Raw genomic sequence first — 17,791 nt, forward strand, 5'->3', positions numbered from 1 at the left:
TCCATATACACTGTATACGCCAGGGTACAGGCAGCCTGGCTCCATATACATAGTATACAGCAGGGTACAGGCAGCCTGGCTCCATATACACTGTATACAGCAGGGTACAGGCAGCCTGGCTCCATGTACACTGTATATAGCAGGGTATAGGCAGCCTGGCTCCATATACACTGTATATAGCAGGGTACAGGCAGCCTGGCTCCATATACACTGTATACAGCAGGGTACAGGCAGCTTGGCTCCATAGACACTGTATACAGCAGGATACAGGCAGCCTGGCTCCATGTACACTGTATATAGCAGAGTACAGGCAGCCTGACTCCATATACATAGTACACAGCAGGGTACAGGCAGCCTGACTCCATATACACTGTATACAGCAGGGTACAGGCAGCCTGGCTCCATATACACTGTATACAGCAGGGTACAGGCAGCCTAGCTCCATATACACTGTATACAGCAGGGTACAGGCAGCCTGGCTCCATGTACACTGTATATAGCAGGGTACGGGCAGCCTGGCTCCATATACACTGTATACAGCAGGATACAGGCAGCCTGGCTCCATGTACACTGTATATAGCAGGGTACGGGCAGCCTGGCTCCATATACACAGTATACAGCAGAGTACAGGCAGCCTGGCTCCATATACACTGTATATAGCAGGGTACAGGCAGCCTGGCTCCATATACACTGTATACAGCAGGGTACGGGCAGCCTGGCTCCATATACACAGTATACAGCAGAGTACAGGCAGCCTGGCTCCATATACACTGTATACAGCAGGGTACAGGCAGCCTTGCTCCATATACATAGTATACAGCAGGGTACAGGCAGCCTGGCTCCATATACATAGTATACAGCATGGAACAGGCAGCCTTGCTCCATATACACTGTATACAGCAGGGTACAGGCAGCCTGGCTCCATATACACTGTATACAGCAGGGTACAGGCAGCCTGGCTTCATATACACCGTATACAGCAGAGTACAGGCAGCCTGGCTCCATATACACTGTATACAGCAGGGTACAGGCAGCCTGGCTCCATATACACTGTATACAGCAGGGTACAGGCAGCCTGGCTCCATATACACCGTATACAGCAGGGTACAGGCAGCCTGGCTCCATATACACTGTATACAGCAGGGTACAGGCAGCCTGACTCCATATACACTGTATACGCCAGGGTACAGGCAGCCTGGCTCCATATACATAGTATACAGCAGGGTACAGGCAGCCTGGCTCCATATACACTGTATACAGCAGGGTACAGGCAGCCTGGCTCCATGTACACTGTATATAGCAGGGTATAGGCAGCCTGGCTCCATATACACTGTATATAGCAGGGTACAGGCAGCCTGGCTCCATATACACTGTATACAGCAGGGTACAGGCAGCTTGGCTCCATAGACACTGTATACAGCAGGATACAGGCAGCCTGGCTCCATGTACACTGTATATAGCAGAGTACAGGCAGCCTGACTCCATATACATAGTACACAGCAGGGTACAGGCAGCCTGACTCCATATACACTGTATACAGCAGGGTACAGGCAGCCTGGCTCCATATACACTGTATACAGCAGGGTACAGGCAGCCTAGCTCCATATACACTGTATACAGCAGGGTACAGACAGCCTGGCTCCATGTACACTGTATATAGCAGGGTACGGGCAGCCTGGCTCCATATACACTGTATACAGCAGGATACAGGCAGCCTGGCTCCATGTACACTGTATATAGCAGGGTACGGGCAGCCTGGCTCCATATACACAGTATACAGCAGAGTACAGGCAGCCTGGCTCCATATACACTGTATATAGCAGGGTACAGGCAGCCTGGCTCCATATACACTGTATACAGCAGGGTACGGGCAGCCTGGCTCCATATACACAGTATACAGCAGAGTACAGGCAGCCTGGCTCCATATACACTGTATACAGCAGGGTACAGGCAGCCTTGCTCCATATACATAGTATACAGCAGGGTACAGGCAGCCTGGCTCCATATACATAGTATACAGCATGAAACAGGCAGCCTTGCTCCATATACACTGTATACAGCAGGGTACAGGCAGCCTGGCTCCATATACACTGTATACAGCAGGGTACAGGCAGCCTGGCTCCATATACATAGTATACAGCAGGGTACAGGCAGCCTGGCTCCATATACACTGTATACAGCAGGGTACAGGCAGCCTGGCTCCATGTACACTGTATATAGCAGGGTACAGGCAGCCTGACTCCATATACATAGTATACAGCAGGGTACAGGCAGCCTGGCTCCATGTACACTGTATATAGCAGGGTACAGGCAGCCTGGCTCTGTGCAGGGTGGTCGGCAGGGCACAGGGCACATCACTATGCCCGACTTGCACACTTGGCAGAACAGCTGTTCATCGTTGTGGTGCTGAGACGTCTTTTCCCTACTTCCAGCCCCTACAACTGACAAGAAGGAGGGAAATAAGGGCTGAGAAGGAGGGACGCACTTACAATGAGGGGTGAGGGGGAGGATAGTGCAGCCTCCTCCTCCACCTCACACACTGCTCTGACCTGCCATCCTGCATGCTTCTCATTATCACCCTCTATGCCGACCCCTGTTATCTCCTGATGCCAGGCAGCAGTGCCCCCCACACACGTGCCCAGCCTCGCCCTCCTCGCAGGTCCCCATGCTGGCATCACACCCTGCAGCACAACTAGATTGCAGCGATCTCCTCGGATGTGCAATTTCCTGATACAACTTTCTTCTGCTCTTTGGCCACCTTTGCTGGGAAGAGGCTGATGCTGTGGGACCTGCTGGTCTGAGTGAGGGGCTTACTGGGAGCTCTGTGTGACCACCAGGGTCTGAGCCACAGTCCGGACTGGAAAATGCACTTGCTGGAAGTAGCGCTCCTCTTTCTATACTCAGTGTTGATTCAGGGGGACATCGCTTATGAGTCTGGACAGGGTTACTACGACGATCCGGAATTTGGCGACTTCAAGGTAAGGACTGGCTGTGAGTGAGGGGTGATGGCGGTGCCAGCTGTGCCAGGGCAGTGAGGAGCCGGGGCAGAGAGGGCCGATGCCACAAACTCTGCAGATATTTAGCTTTTCACTGGTTATTGATTTAGTTCAGTTGTTTATTAGTTTATTTCCTTTTTGTTGCTTTTTCACAGCCCGCGTTCTCCAGCTCCTCTAATGCCTGTGTTCACACCAGCGATCATTAATCGTCCTGTTTTTCTTTTCCATATTCGGAATCGAATAAAAAGCCCATCCCTTTTTATGACCGAGATGGACCCCGTTCATTACAATAGGGTCTGTTCGGCTGTCATATTAACAGGCAGCAAGCAATGCGTTTTCTTCTTCAAAAACGACAGCGCTTCCTAAGGACGCAAGTGTGAACCAGGTGTAAAGGACAGATACTCAGGAAGAGGCAAAACATGTAAAAAATGAGAGAATAGGAGGGATGGTGTATGACGTAAGGAGCACCGGTGACAATGACACTGGTAATGGTGTTTGTGTGGACGCGTTCATTGGTAATCCACAGTTTATTGACAATAGCGACTATTTGTACTTTGTCATAATCTGGAAAGATTCCGTAATCTCTACATATACGGTAGTGATTAGCTATTTTACCAGCGTACAATGCTAAAATAAAAAAAAATATCACTATTGGGCCTCATGCAGACGTCCAAATTCACCTAGGATTTCTGTGCCGGTTTTAATGTATAGAAGATGTAACCTGTATGGTTTATGTAACTATTCACACTGGTGCGTTCTTTCTGGACCTATTAATGCGGAAAAAAAGAGGGACATGTCCGTTACTGGTCACAGATCAAAATCCCCATGTAAGGCTATGGGTCCATGAAAATCAGGGACCACTGCTGTTATCCATATGTGGCATTGTAATGGAGAAGATATATATATATATATATATATATATATATATATATATATATATACAATATTGCTGATAAAACACTAATGGTACAATCTGATACAAACACTGACAATAACTCCATATTTATGTGTATCCCTGTCTGAATGAGGCCTTGTAGTGACTTATTATAGTACGTGACCTCTCATAGCCAGTGCATCACTTAGTCAAACCGAGCTATACTATAATAATATTACGTCGTTTCCAGGTTCACTGTGATAGGAAACGTCCTTCGTTTGCTCTGCATGTGCTTTCTGGACTCGTCTTGATAGCTGATAGGAGGGGAATGGGTTAATTGTTGCCCGGCTGTACAATAAAGATGAGTGCTTTTTCTTCAAGATGTGACGTTATTCTACCTGCTTTGGAGTTACCCTCCTTCATCAGGATCAACATTTTCCTTTTTGGATGTAATGGACCATGACAGCTCCAGTGATTCACATCCAACAGGTTCAAATAGGAATTAAAGGGATTCTCCATTTCATTGTTTCTTCACAATATCAGTGTATGGATATGAAATAGATTTTCCGTCTTAGTTTTTTTGAAACTCTGCTGCGTTATAGCTGACATCTTTGACGATGACCTTTCATGAAATTCACTAAATGCATAAACCTGAGCTGCAGATTCGAAATTGGCAATAAAATGAGTCAATGCTGCGGATGTGCCCCTTTGTAATGCCGATGGTGGCGGTATATGGTAAATCTGCAGAGGATTTTGATATCTGTGCACTTCTAGCTCGCACCAGCCTTACCGATGTCTTGAACATGTTTCCATGGCTTTCTTGAGTGTTCTGCACTTTTTTCATATACTTCTATGTAATTGGTGTGTATGCGTGTATGTCCGTGTGGGATGAGGAAATGAGATTTGGAGTTCCACTTGGGACAGGGACTGATGTGAGTGATGACAATCTGCACACATTGGAGCTGGGTCCAGAGGCCATGATGTCAGGGCATCGGTGGGGGTCCCGGCTATATCATTTTCTGACATTCCAGCAGCAGCGTGCCTCCATACACAGTGCATCCATTTGTCCACACAGCAGCACACAGGTTAACAGGCATTTTATGACATGCTAAGAATTCCTCACAATATAGCAGCACGTGTTTTCACTCACTTCAGCCTTTCAGACACAATTTGTTTCCATAATATGAAAAGCTTTTATGTTTTTGTGAAGTACTCAGTAAATGGAGTAGAATTGGTTGCCCGAATCTAGAATGTGCCTTGGTGGGGATGTGCTTCTTGTGAGGTTAAAGTATCCATTATATTGTGAAAATTCAGTTCCCGGACCAGGGGGCGCAATGTTAGTATTGGGTAAACACAGACATCAGGCGATAACGTTATTTATTCAACTGACCGGTAGCTACAAAGGTGTACACCGGGGTCAGAGATCACGGCGTGGATCTGGATTTTCCATATTTTATTTGTGCATTTTATGGATGAAAGGTTTTCACTCACAAAAGTGTTGTCCTGTGTGCTATAGGAATAGGAGTATAGGAATCTTCTGGAAAGAATGTTCAAAATATTGTAGATTCTATTGTTTGTAAACAAACGGTAAATGTGACAGTAAATAATATCATTACATTATTAGTAAACAAACGGTAAATGTGACAGTACATAGTATCATTACATTATTTGTACACAAACGGTAAATGTGACAGTAAATAATATCATTACATTATTCGTAAACAAACGGTAAATGTGACAGTAAATAGTATCATTACATTATTTGTAAACAAATAGTAAATGTGACAGTGAATAGTATCATTACATTATTAGTAAACAAACGGTAAATGTGACAGTAAATAGTATCATTACATTATTAGTAAACAAACGGTAAATGTGACAGTAAATAGTATCATTACATTATTTGTAAACAAATAGTAAATGTGACAGTAAATAGTATCATTACATTATTTGTAAACAAACGGTAAATGTGACAGTAAATAGTATCATTACATTATTTGTAAACAAACGGTAAATGTGACAGTAAATAGTATCATTACATTATTTGTAAACAAACGGTAAATGTGACAGTAAATAGTATCATTACATTATTTGTAAACAAACGGTAAATGTGACAGTAAATAGTATCATTACATTATTTGTAAACAAACGGTAAATGTGACAGTAAATAGTATCATTACATTATTTGTAAACAAATAGTAAATGTGACAGTAAATAGTATCATTACATTATTTGTAAACAAACAGTAAATGTGACAGTAAATAGTATCATTACATTATTTGTAGATAGACGGTAAATGTGACAGTAAATAGTATCATTACATTATTTGTAGATAGACGGTAAATGTGACAGTACATAGTATCTTACTCTGTGACAGTCGCACATGGGACAGGTTGTGCTGTGGTTTTCCAATGTTTATATAGTTTAGGATGTAAAACACTGTATATTACATTACTGCTATTTATCTGTGGTACGTGAGGAAACATAGTTATCAAACAGTGGATTAAAGATTTCATACTTCATCACAATGTGAAGAATTGTCTTTCACCGCCTGTTTACAAACAGATTACTCCATTCTCCCATTCCAAACATTGCATGCTATGAGTAATCGCCAGCAGCAAATAGTAAAGTGACAGCGCAGGAATGGCCACGGAGCTGTCAGAGCCTGGTATCATCCACGCTGCTGGGAATCACCAACTGGAAGGGACCGGGATTACAATGCTTATGACACCGTACCACGAATCTGAAGGAATAATCCGAGTCTTCTAACCCCTGCTCACATCTTTAGTAATGCTTACGCTCCTCTTCCAAAAAAAAGCATTTTGACATTTTGCAACTTTTTTCTATTCGGACCTTTGGCAGAGCTCTACATCCCTAATCTCCAACGCTGTGGGCTTTGTGTGTCATTTGGCGTTTTCAAGGTTTCATACGATTATCGTCTCAAATTAATCATTTACTTTCAAAAACAAAATTGCTTTAAGATTTCTAGAAAAACGGAAATTCCATTTTCATATCACTCTCACGTCCTTACGCTGCTGACACTGTATTCTCCGCTGCACAGACATGAAATATGTTCCAGTCCCCTTTCTGTATTAGTTGATTTAACTCGGATGACTTCACATAACTGGGAGTGCCAGTTGGGTTCCAGCTCTGAATTGTCTCCTTTTTTTATTCCTTGGAGAGTAAAGCCAATTAAGCCATTGAAAAATCATCCAACTGCAGTAAAGTAGTTGGCCAGAAAGGAATGCCGAATACGATTAAGGAGTAGATGCAGACAAAAGTCAGATACGTGTCTTGTGGTGTATGGAACCTGCTCTCTCCCAAGCACGAGATCAACGTGTCCATGTTAAACATTCAGACGTCTGTGAGTCATGTACCTGCTCTAACAGTATTGTTCAAGAATAAAACAAGTACCTATTATATTCTTTGAGCGGTCCGGAGACATGTACATTTTTGATCCACGTCAAAATTACCCATATAAGTCCATGGAAATCAGGGACTGCGCACAGGTGGCATCAGTGTACAATTTGTGTGCTGTCGGTGCTTAAAAGGGACCTGTCACCAGATTTGTCCCCTATAAGCTGTGACCACCACCAGTAAGCTCCTATATACAGCATTCTAGAATACTGTATATAAGTGCCTAGGCCGCTTTGTATAACATAGAACAGACCTTTATTATACTCAATTACAGTGTGGTCCAGTCCTATAGGCATCGCTGAGACCGGTCCGGCGCCTCTTCTTGCGATCGCTGTCCTCCTTCCCTGCTCTGTGTGGATGACATGTCCTACGTCATCCACAAAGAGGCTTCCTTTGCACTCCTGTGCACGTATACGTCTCTCTGCCCTGTTGAGGGTAGAGCAATGTATTGTAGTGCGCATGCACGGGCGGTCTTTGAACTTTCCCTGAGCCTGAGCATTACAGTACTTTGCAGGGCATAGAGAAGTGCGCGTGCGCAGGAGTACATTGTACGACACTGACTGGATGACATAGAACCCGTCTTCCACATGAGTAGAGAAGAGGGATAGCAATGGAAGAAACAGAGGAGATGTCGGACTGAGACCAGTGACGCCCATCGGACCAGACTTACCCACAGGTGAGTAAAATAATAGTTGTTTTTTGTTATACGGAACGGCCTAGGCACTTATATATTGTATTCTAGAGTGCTGTATATAAGGACTTACTGGTGGTGGTGACTGCAGCTTACAGGTGACAAATGTGGTGACAGATTCCCTTTATGGATCCGTTTTCCATAGACTACAATGTTAAAAAAATGGATCCTAAAAAAATACATTTTTACAAAACGAACAAGAAAGTTCTGTTTGCACAACTTTTTTGCCAACGGATGTCTGATAGATCTGTTCTAACGCATGATTACTGGACTTGTGAACTCAGCCTAACATTAGTGGGTAGAAGAAATATCTCAATTTTGGTTTTTTTCATTGGTTTAAAATAACTGACATGCTGACCAATCACATGATATTTGGATCCAAAACACTGAAGAACAACGCCAATTGTAGTTTTACGAACGAGAAAAATTACACACGTCTGATGAAGCATTAGGCAGCGTTCACGGCTCATTTGACCCTATGTTGAATTGCTCAGTCTTGGTCCGAGGGTCGGACTATAACAGTCGGGGGACCACACTTTGCACAGGTCTGGTGTACAGTGATGAAGCAGTAAAGGCCCCGTTACACGCAACGACGTAGCTAACGATATATCGCCGGGGTCACGTATTCTGTGACGCACATCCGACATCGTTAGCAACGTTGTTGCGTGTGCCACCAACGAACGGCCGTTAACGATGGAAAATACTCATCAAATCATCCATCGTTGACACGTCGTTCGTTTTCAAAAAATTGTTGATTGTTGAGGACGAAGGTTGTTCGTGGTTCCCGAGGCAGCACACATCATTATGTGTGACACCTCGGGAACGACGAACTGCAGCTTACCTGCGGCCGCTGGCAATGAGGAAGGAAGGAGGTGGGCGGGATGTTACGGCCGCTCATCTTAGAAAGGAGGCGGTTCGCCAGCCACAGCGATGTCGCTAGGCAGGTAAGTCCGTGTGACGGCTCCTAACGATTTTGTGTGCCCGTGACGCACAAACGACAGGGCGGGTGCTATCGCTAGCGATATCGCTGCGTGTAAAGCCCCCTTAAGTGTACCAAATCTGTGGCTAATTTGTGGTCAATCTGTAACTGAAAGGTGGTTACAAAATAGGCTAATAAAAATCAATAAATTGGTAATAATCATTTATTAAAGTTAAACCAATGTACACAGCTTTTAAGGGATAAAACATTTGTGATCTATTTGCTGGATAAGTAACAGATCATTGCGGTGCAGCAGTTGTGACCCCCCCCCCACCAGGTGGTAGAACCTAGGACGACTCAGGACCATTCAGTGCAAAGTGCAGATTTAATCCATCAGTAATCTATGGGATTGATGAAAACATCGTCCCCGATTCATGATCACCTTTCGCCTGTTTTTGTCTTGTTTTGTGATTTTTGCATCAGTTTTTGTTTGCACCCAATTCATTATTGTATTAGCACCTTTGTTTACTCAGTTATCTATGTACTCATCTGTGTTACTTGTTTTCTGCTTTCTGGGCAGAGTTTAATGATTCCACCTGAATTCGATTGATTCATTAATTTTAACATTTTGAGAAGTGTCAAGACTTGGCGCAGCTGTACTGTGGGTCCCCCTTGCTGTATTTCTAAGCATGCTTCCCAAAAACTCGTACCAAGTCGTCCACAAGGTCTCAAAAATGGCTAATAATGGTAAAAACGTCATTATTTCGACTTTGCAACCAATTCTTGAATGGTGTGTGTCATTTTGATGAATTTGGAACAGTTAATGTCTTTGAAAACCTCAAGAGCTAAGAAGAAGAGTGACTTAAAGAAAGATGCAAATGAGGAATCGGGGCCATCATGGGCTTTCATGTGTGTTGTTAAAAGTCCCAGAAGTAATAGAAAAGCTCACGGCACTATTGAAATAAGCGGGTGTATAACTCAGGCCTCACTCTGACCTCAAGGATTCTTGTGCTTCATAAAGAATCAATGTGATTTTCATGGGTAATTTTAATATATGATCAAAATTGGATATGTCTCACACATGAAAAACGAATGTCTGAATAAGACATGAAAATAAAGCCTGCTTTACACGTTGCAATTTCGCATAAGATATCATATGTGATTTGCAACGGCCCCATCGTATGTGCGTCACGTTCAATTTGTTGAACGTGCCGCACAAACGATTAACCCCCGTCACACATACTTACCCGTCCATACGACCTCGATGTGGGCAGCGAATATCCTCTTCCTGGAGTGGGAAGGACGTTCGGCATCACAGCGACGTCACACAGCGGCCGGCCAATAGAAGCGGAGGGGCGCAGCTGAGTGGGACGTAAACATCCCACCCACTTCCTTCCTTCCGCATTGAGGGCCGGGAGCCGCAGGACGTAGGTAAGATCTGTTCATCGTTCCCGGGGTGTCACTGCGATGTGTGCTACCCCGGGTACGATGAACAATCTGACGTGCAATGCTAGAGAAAGGTACGATGTGTATGCGAGGAACGTTTTAACGTTCAATCGCAATCGCACGTACCCGTCACACACTGCAATGTACCTTACGATGCCGGATGTGCGTCACTTACGATGTGACCCCGCCGACATATTGTAAGATACATTGCAGCGTGTAAAGCAGGCTTTAGACATGAAGATCTCTTAGCAGAGCTGCCTTTATTTACTTTCAGACAAATATGTCAACATTGTAGGGAACATATGGCAATACATTGGCCTTTTTTTTAAGCCAAGTAGCCAACCAGATCCTGTGGTCATATGCCCTTTTAGACCATTAAAATGGAATTCAGAAGAAGTGAAGTCCAGCGGATCACAGGCAAATGGATTAAAACCTTTTCTTTATTTTCATCTCATTAAAAATGGACAGACAGCATCCACAAGGTACAGTTATCCAACGCGTTTCGCCATAACGCCGTGTCGTAAGTTCTTATTCATGGATATTTAACAAACAGTGCAATACCTCTATATATAATACGAACAGACTTCCCTCTCACTTGGGATCCAACCCACAATCAATTAGTTACTTAATTAATTACTCTACATCTGTTAGATACCAGCGTTCAGGGAATAGAAAAAAACACCATAAAATTTGAATCATATAAAAAAGTGAAAATTTTATGGTGTTTTTTTCTATTCCCTGAACTATAGAGGTATTGCACTGTTTGTTAAATATCCATGAATAAGAACTTACGACACGGCGTTATGGCGAAACGCGTTGGTAACTGTACCTTGTGGATGCTGTCTGTCCATTTTTAATGAGATGAAAATAAAGAAAAGGTTTTAATCCATTTGCCTGTGATCCGCTGGACTTCACTTCTTCTGAATTTGTTTCCCTGTGCCTGGGATTTCCGTGCAGGATCAGGTGGTCCACTCCTTAGATTTACACATCATAGTGGTGAGCTGGAATACTTTTCTCTTGATTAAAATGGAATCTGTCAGCAGATTACTGTTACCCCAGTTAAGAGCAGCAGATGTGGGGGCAGAGCCCCTGATTCCAGCGAGGTATCACATTTTAGGCTGCTTGCTTTGATAAAATGAAAAAAAAAAATCCTTATTTTTTTATATAGCACTAACATATTTCGCAGCGCTTTACATACATCAGGAACACTGTCCCCATTGGGGCTCACAAACTAAATTCCCTTTCTATATGTATTTGGAGTGTGGGAGGAAACTGGAGAACCCAGAGGAGACCTACGCAAGCACAGGTAGAACATACAAACTCCTTGCAGATGTTGTCTTTGGTGGGATTCAAGCCCAGGACCCCAGGGATGCAAGGCTGCAGTGCTAACCACTGAGCCACCATGCCACCCAGTGATACAGTCACTGTTTATGTACTATGGATTTTCCAATCCTCTCAATACTGAGCTCTATATAACTCCACCCACACCACTGATTGACAGCTTTCTGTGTGCAATGTGCATATGGAGAAAGCTGCCAATCAGTGGTGGGGGCAGAGTTATACAGAGCTCATGAATATGGAGGACTACTTGGCAGCAGATTTACTAGTCATGCACTGATACTCTTCTGCTAATAAAACATAGCCAGTGGCCCAGTAAGTGACACATTTCTAGAATCATGATCTCTGCGTTATGCTGCTCTCGGATTAGGAGGCAAAAACCTGGTGACAGATTCCCTTTAATTCTTAATAGTAGTTCACCACCTGGTAGACTAACATCACTAGTGTTCGGTCAGCTGTACTTCCGGAGCCAGTTACACCAGCCCCTATTTTTGTAGTAGCCAGGCAATAAAAGTTCCACTGACAGGAAATGTCGGAGCGTTTTGGCTACCTGATTCCTCTGATTCTTCCAGCCCTGGCTGCTTCTCCTCTTTCCTTTTACTCTTCCAAACATAATTGACTGTTGCAGTGAACCGTGTCCTCAGTATATCCAAGAAATATTGCTTCAATGTTGTCATTATAACTTCAAGTGTTTTCTTGAAGGATTTATTTGTTAGTTTTCCTTGTAGTTCTTGGTATTGTCAGTTGTCGTTGCCAGCACTAAAGCTTTTACATCCATAAATAGATGCATCAAATACCATCACTAAAACATTTTTAAAGGGATATTCCAGGGAATGAAAACAGTTTCTAAACTGACAGTAGCTGTTAGGGTACGCTCACACGAGCATGAAAATCGGACGAGTGCAATGCGAGAAAATCTCCCATTGCTCTTGGACCTATGTTAGTCAATGAGGGCGAGCAGTTGGGCAGCTTTTATCGCATCCAGATTCTGGATGAGAGAAAAGTCGCAACATGCTGCAATTTTCTGCTAGAGCAGTATCCCTCGCACCCTTTCAGGTGAATGGGTGCGAGAGATAAATCGGACTGCACTCGGATGTTATCCCATGCAGTGCAATATGCGCACAGGCTGACAATGGAGGAGATGGGGAGGATTAACCCCTCCCTCTCCTCCTCAGCGCCCGTCCTCAGCTTCACAGTTGTGACCTGATTGCAGGATCGGGTCACAGTTGCATGACACTCGGCTCACGCTCGCAGCAGAGCCTGAGCCGGGAGTCATTAGCATGTCGCATCGGATGTCATACACTCGTCTGAGTCCAGCCTTAGAACAATGATCTGACCCCAATTAGAGGATTGGTTACTGTCTACTTTCCTCCACCCTGGAGTATACAGTCGCTTGTGACCCAGCCCCATAACCATCTGTCCCTAGAGCTGCCCCTGTGGGACGGCGTTCTTTCTCACATTATTCTACTAACGTCCAATGATAATTGCATCGCTCAGTCACATAACCACAGCATCGTATAGCGGATAGAAGCTGCGGTCACAGGACTACGCCACTCCTACTACAGGGGGAAACAACAAAAATGTGGCACGGTGACGTCTCACCGTTTCCTCTTGGGTTGAGCAGAACTTCAGGAAAACTGGAAAAATTGTTCAGAATTTTTAATAGATGTACATTACAAAAAATAATGTTTTAACAACTGCTGTCAGCTTATTCCTTGAAACACCCCTTTAAATGAAAGCAACACTTATCCATGTATGATATGATTTTAATATGGGTAACTAGGATCAATATGGCTAGTAGCCCACATTGAAGATGATTTGTTTTAAAGGGGTTGACGGGTGTAAATTCATAGGTCTGTCGTCTTTATGTGTCACAGTATGTGATTGCAGACTTGTGAATCCTTACATTGCGCACAATGTACACTGTGAGGATTAACCTGTGTCAGAGCCGGGAATGAACCACAAGTATGCAATATGCAGACTCCCAGCCAGAACCCAACTAGATGGTGGTGGCCTCGCTGAATATACTTGCATTCATATAGGTAAGGATGGTTGACCTTAGGGAGATCAACATCCAGCACCGCGGAGCACCATCACGTGTTTTCTCAACGCAGTGATTCTAGAGCAATGCCCCCTGGGAAATATGCAAAACAAGGAAGCCGCGGAGACACCATCACATGTTTCTCAACGCTGGCAGGTAACTAGCCAGGTCTTTCACCGGGAAGGAAAAACCACGGGAAGGGCAGTCTCCGGTCAAGGAAACCACCTATGCCAAAACATGGTATCCATCCACAGACAGCTGTTTTGGGGCATTTGCCCCTCATCAGTGTGCATATTTCCCAGGGGGCATTGCTCTAGAATCACTGCGGTGAGAAAACACGTGATGGTGCTCCGCGGTGCTGGATGTTGATCTCCCTAAGGTCAACCATCCTTGCCTATATAGTCTTCTACTAGGCATTGCTCCCACTGGCCAGTTTCCTACTCCACACTGATGAGGGGCAAATGCCCCGAAACAGCTGTCTGTGGATAGATACCATGTTTTGGCATAGGTGGTTGCCTTGACCAGAGACTGCCCTTCCCGTGGTTTTTCCTTCCCGGTGAAAGACCTGGCTAGTTACCTGCCAGCGTTGAGAAACATGTGATGATGTCTCCGCGGCTTCCTTGTTTTGTATACTTGCATTCAGTCAGGCTGCGCCCTTGTAGTCGGATATTGGCCTGGAGTCTGCATATCGCACATTCGCAGCCATGTGACCGCCATTTCCGGCTATGACAGCAGAGAATCCGTACAGCGCACAGTGCATGCAATGTGAGGATTTGTAAGTCTGATGTCACATAGAATGATTGCAGACTTGTGTATTTACACTGGACAACCCCTTTAAACTTTGCTTTATCCTCCTTATCTATAAATTACATGTTGTACTTTTAGCGATTTTTTTTTTTTGTACTTGTACTAAAATGATCTGGGTTACGGCAAACATTTCTACCTAACTAGTATATATACAGTATATATAGTCAGAGTATGGATGCCTTCCAGTATCACAGAGCACACTGCTAAATACCTGTAGAGCACGTATATGTTTATTATTCCAGCCATATTTACAGTGACATATGGGGTTTAATGGGCATTTCACATTCTTTCTGAAAACATTCTGCAATTAATTTGCCTTGAAACATAATTCAAGGAGATTTAACCTATGCCTGCTTTGACTTTGGAGGACTTTGAAGTGGTACAGTACTTTCTTACATCATAATCATCAGGTACCACCTAAGGAAAGCAGACAAGACGTTCCTGGTGGCTGTTTCTAATCAGATCCGAATCATCAGTTTATGTAGCTTCCCATGAGGATTGGACAGTAAAACAGCTGTATGGTCTGAACCCAGGCCTTCCCAACCATAGCGTACTGCACATGGGGTTTTCTGTACCGTCTGTAGTACCCTTTAAAGGGCACCCGTCACGTCCCCAAATGCCATTAACCTTCAGATATGGGTTAATCTGCAGGTTAATAGTGTTCTAAAGCTTTGCTGCCATTATACTGAAAGCCTGGCTGGGAGTAAATTCACTTTATTCTTCCTGGTTGCTGGTGTGGCCTCAGTCACTGCTCAGTACATTGTGAGCTGCTGCTGTAACCACTCCGGTACTGACTGACAGCCGCCAGTTACACCGTTGCCAGCTGTCAGTCAGCATGCCCCCATACTGACAGCCGTCTCTGTACTGTTACTCTGTTTTGCCGGCTGTCAGTCAGTGCCGGGGCGGCTTTAGTTACTGTTCAGTGCAATGTGAGCTGCGGCTGTAAGCATGCCCTAGTACTAACTGACAGCCGGCTCTGTACTGTTACACTGTTGAGCAGGCTGTCAGTCAGTGCCGGGTTGGCTTCAGTCACTGCTCAGTGCATAGTGAGTTGTGGCTGTAAGCACACCCTGGTACTAACTGATAGCTGACTCTTTGCTGTTACACTGTTGGGCAGGCTGTCAGTCAGTGACGGGGCGGCTTCAGTCACTGCTCAGTACATGGTGAGCTGTGGCTGTAAGCACACTACAGTACTGACAGCCGGCTCTGTACTGTTACACTGTTGAGCAGGCTGTCAGTCAGTGCCGAGGCGGCTTCAGTCACTGCTTAGTACATGGTGAGCTGTGGCTGTAAGCACACCCCAGTACTGACAGCCGGCTCTGTACTGTTACACTGTTGAGCAGGCTGTCAGTCAGTGCCGGGGAGGCTTCAGTCACTGCTCAGTACATGGTGAGTTGTGGCTGTAAGCACACCCCAGTACTGACAGCCGGCTCTGTACTTTTACACTGTTGAGCAGGCTGTCAGTCAGTGCCGGGTTGGCTTCAGTCATTGCTCAGTGCATGGTGAGTTGTGGCTGTAAGCACACCCTGGTACTAACTGATAGCTGACTCTTTACTGTTACACTGTTGAGCAGGCTGTCAGTCAGTGACGGGGCGGCTTCAGTCACTGCTCAGTACACGGTGAGCTGTGGTTGTAAGCATGCCCCGATACTGACAGCTGGCTCTGTGCTGTTACAATGTTGAGCAGGCTGTCAGTCAGTGATAGGGCGGCCACCCAGTGTTAGAATTGTGTTAACCTGGAGATTATCCCCATATCTGCAGCAGGATAATAGGATTTTTGGTATGACAGGTTCCCTTTAAATTGTATAGATTTGTGAGACTTGCTCACATATTAGGGATAATCTCATTTAGTAAAGAATTTGCTCAAAAGGACATCTGCAAATAACTTTTCTTTAAATTATTTTGTCTTCCTACCAAAAAAACATCAGTCCACAGTGGCGAGTGTAAAGGTTTTGGTACCGTGTTGAAAAAATATTGAATGTTCTCAGTGAGGGGAACAAAATTATAATCTTGTGATACCTTTTAATGGTTAACTAAAATAAAATACCATGCCTGATGAAGGGACCTGGGATGTCTGGAAAGCTTGCTTTGTAACATCACTTTATTTTAGTTAGCCATTAAAAGGTATCACAAGATTATAATTTTGTTCCTCTCACTGAGAACATTCAATAATTCCACAGTGGCGGTCACTCCTCTTCCTTGTTTTGTTGTTCACTGCCTATTGTGAAGTGAAATCCATGTTTAGGAGCGAAGACACTGATCCGGATTACAGGGAGTATGAGCCGGTCTTTGTCTCTTCTTCTGCCCTCCTGCTTTCAGTTTGGGCTAGCCATTGGACATGGGCAGGAGTAGTGCATGCTGGGAAGTGTGTGCTGGGGATTGAAAGATTGAAAGTCCTAGGTCCTATAGTGCTGGCTGGTTTCTGAAGAGAAATGAGCCACTCAAAACAACTGGATAGCAGCTTACAATGCTGGAGAATTTGGGCACTTTCTGGGACTATCAGACTGTTGTGTTTCGACTGATGAGGGAAGATGGCATCATGAAAATGCTTTCCTCCAGGTTTTATGTCAAGTGATAGATATGCTTTGCTTTAATGATAGCATATAATCGCTACAGTACTAATGTGTATATCAGCTATTAGGTGAAATACATTAGTGCTATTTCTGGTCTAGAGAAAAACTCAGTAGTGAACAGAAATTTAAAGGGGTTGTCCACTAATGTACAATAATGTCTTAAAAGCTAAAGTGGACTAAATAAAATAAAAAATATACTTACCTCCAATATCCTTACGCTCTCTTGATGTTAGCACTGTGTCTTCTGCCGGGTGTGTGACATTGTGATATCATGTGACTGCTGCAGCCAATCAGAGGCCCCTTAGCAGCTGAAGTCTGGGAGGTAAGTACCACTTAAGCTGTTGGGAAGGGATAGACCCGTAGAGAACAATCCCTTTAAATGACGGACTCATCTTGGAATTTCATCCAATTTACCATTTCCGTGGAGCTTTCAGCCCCTTCTTGATGAATATAATGTCTCACATTGAATACACCCTACTGGACGCAGTGTACCGGATCAGAAAGTGTTAAAGGGAACCTGTCATCAGAAATTTTGCTTTCAACCTAAAAGTTTCCCCCTCTGCAGCTCGTGGGCTGCATTCTAGCAAGGTTTCTATACTTTTTGTGCCCCCTTTTAAACCAAAATAAATACTTTATAAAACTGTACCTTTCGGTTTGAAAATCTTGTAAATTATCCATGGGGGTGGGCCG

At 44.3% G+C, this 17,791-nt stretch overlaps 1 protein-coding gene across 1 annotated transcript in view; it reads left to right on the top strand.

The window, feature by feature from the left end:
* The first annotated feature begins 2,541 nt into the window (after positions 1–2,541).
* Positions 2,542–17,791, top strand: part of VEGFC (vascular endothelial growth factor C) — a 215,731-nt gene continuing 200,481 nt past the window's right edge. The window contains exon 1 of the mRNA XM_075347184.1: positions 2,542–2,978. Within this exon, the coding sequence (XP_075203299.1) occupies positions 2,865–2,978 (114 nt within the window). The 5' untranslated portion in view covers positions 2,542–2,864. The remainder of the gene's footprint in view (positions 2,979–17,791) is intronic.

The sequence above is a fragment of the Anomaloglossus baeobatrachus genome, chromosome 1 (assembly GCF_048569485.1).
Source record: "Anomaloglossus baeobatrachus isolate aAnoBae1 chromosome 1, aAnoBae1.hap1, whole genome shotgun sequence".
NCBI lineage: Eukaryota > Metazoa > Chordata > Amphibia > Anura > Aromobatidae > Anomaloglossus > Anomaloglossus baeobatrachus.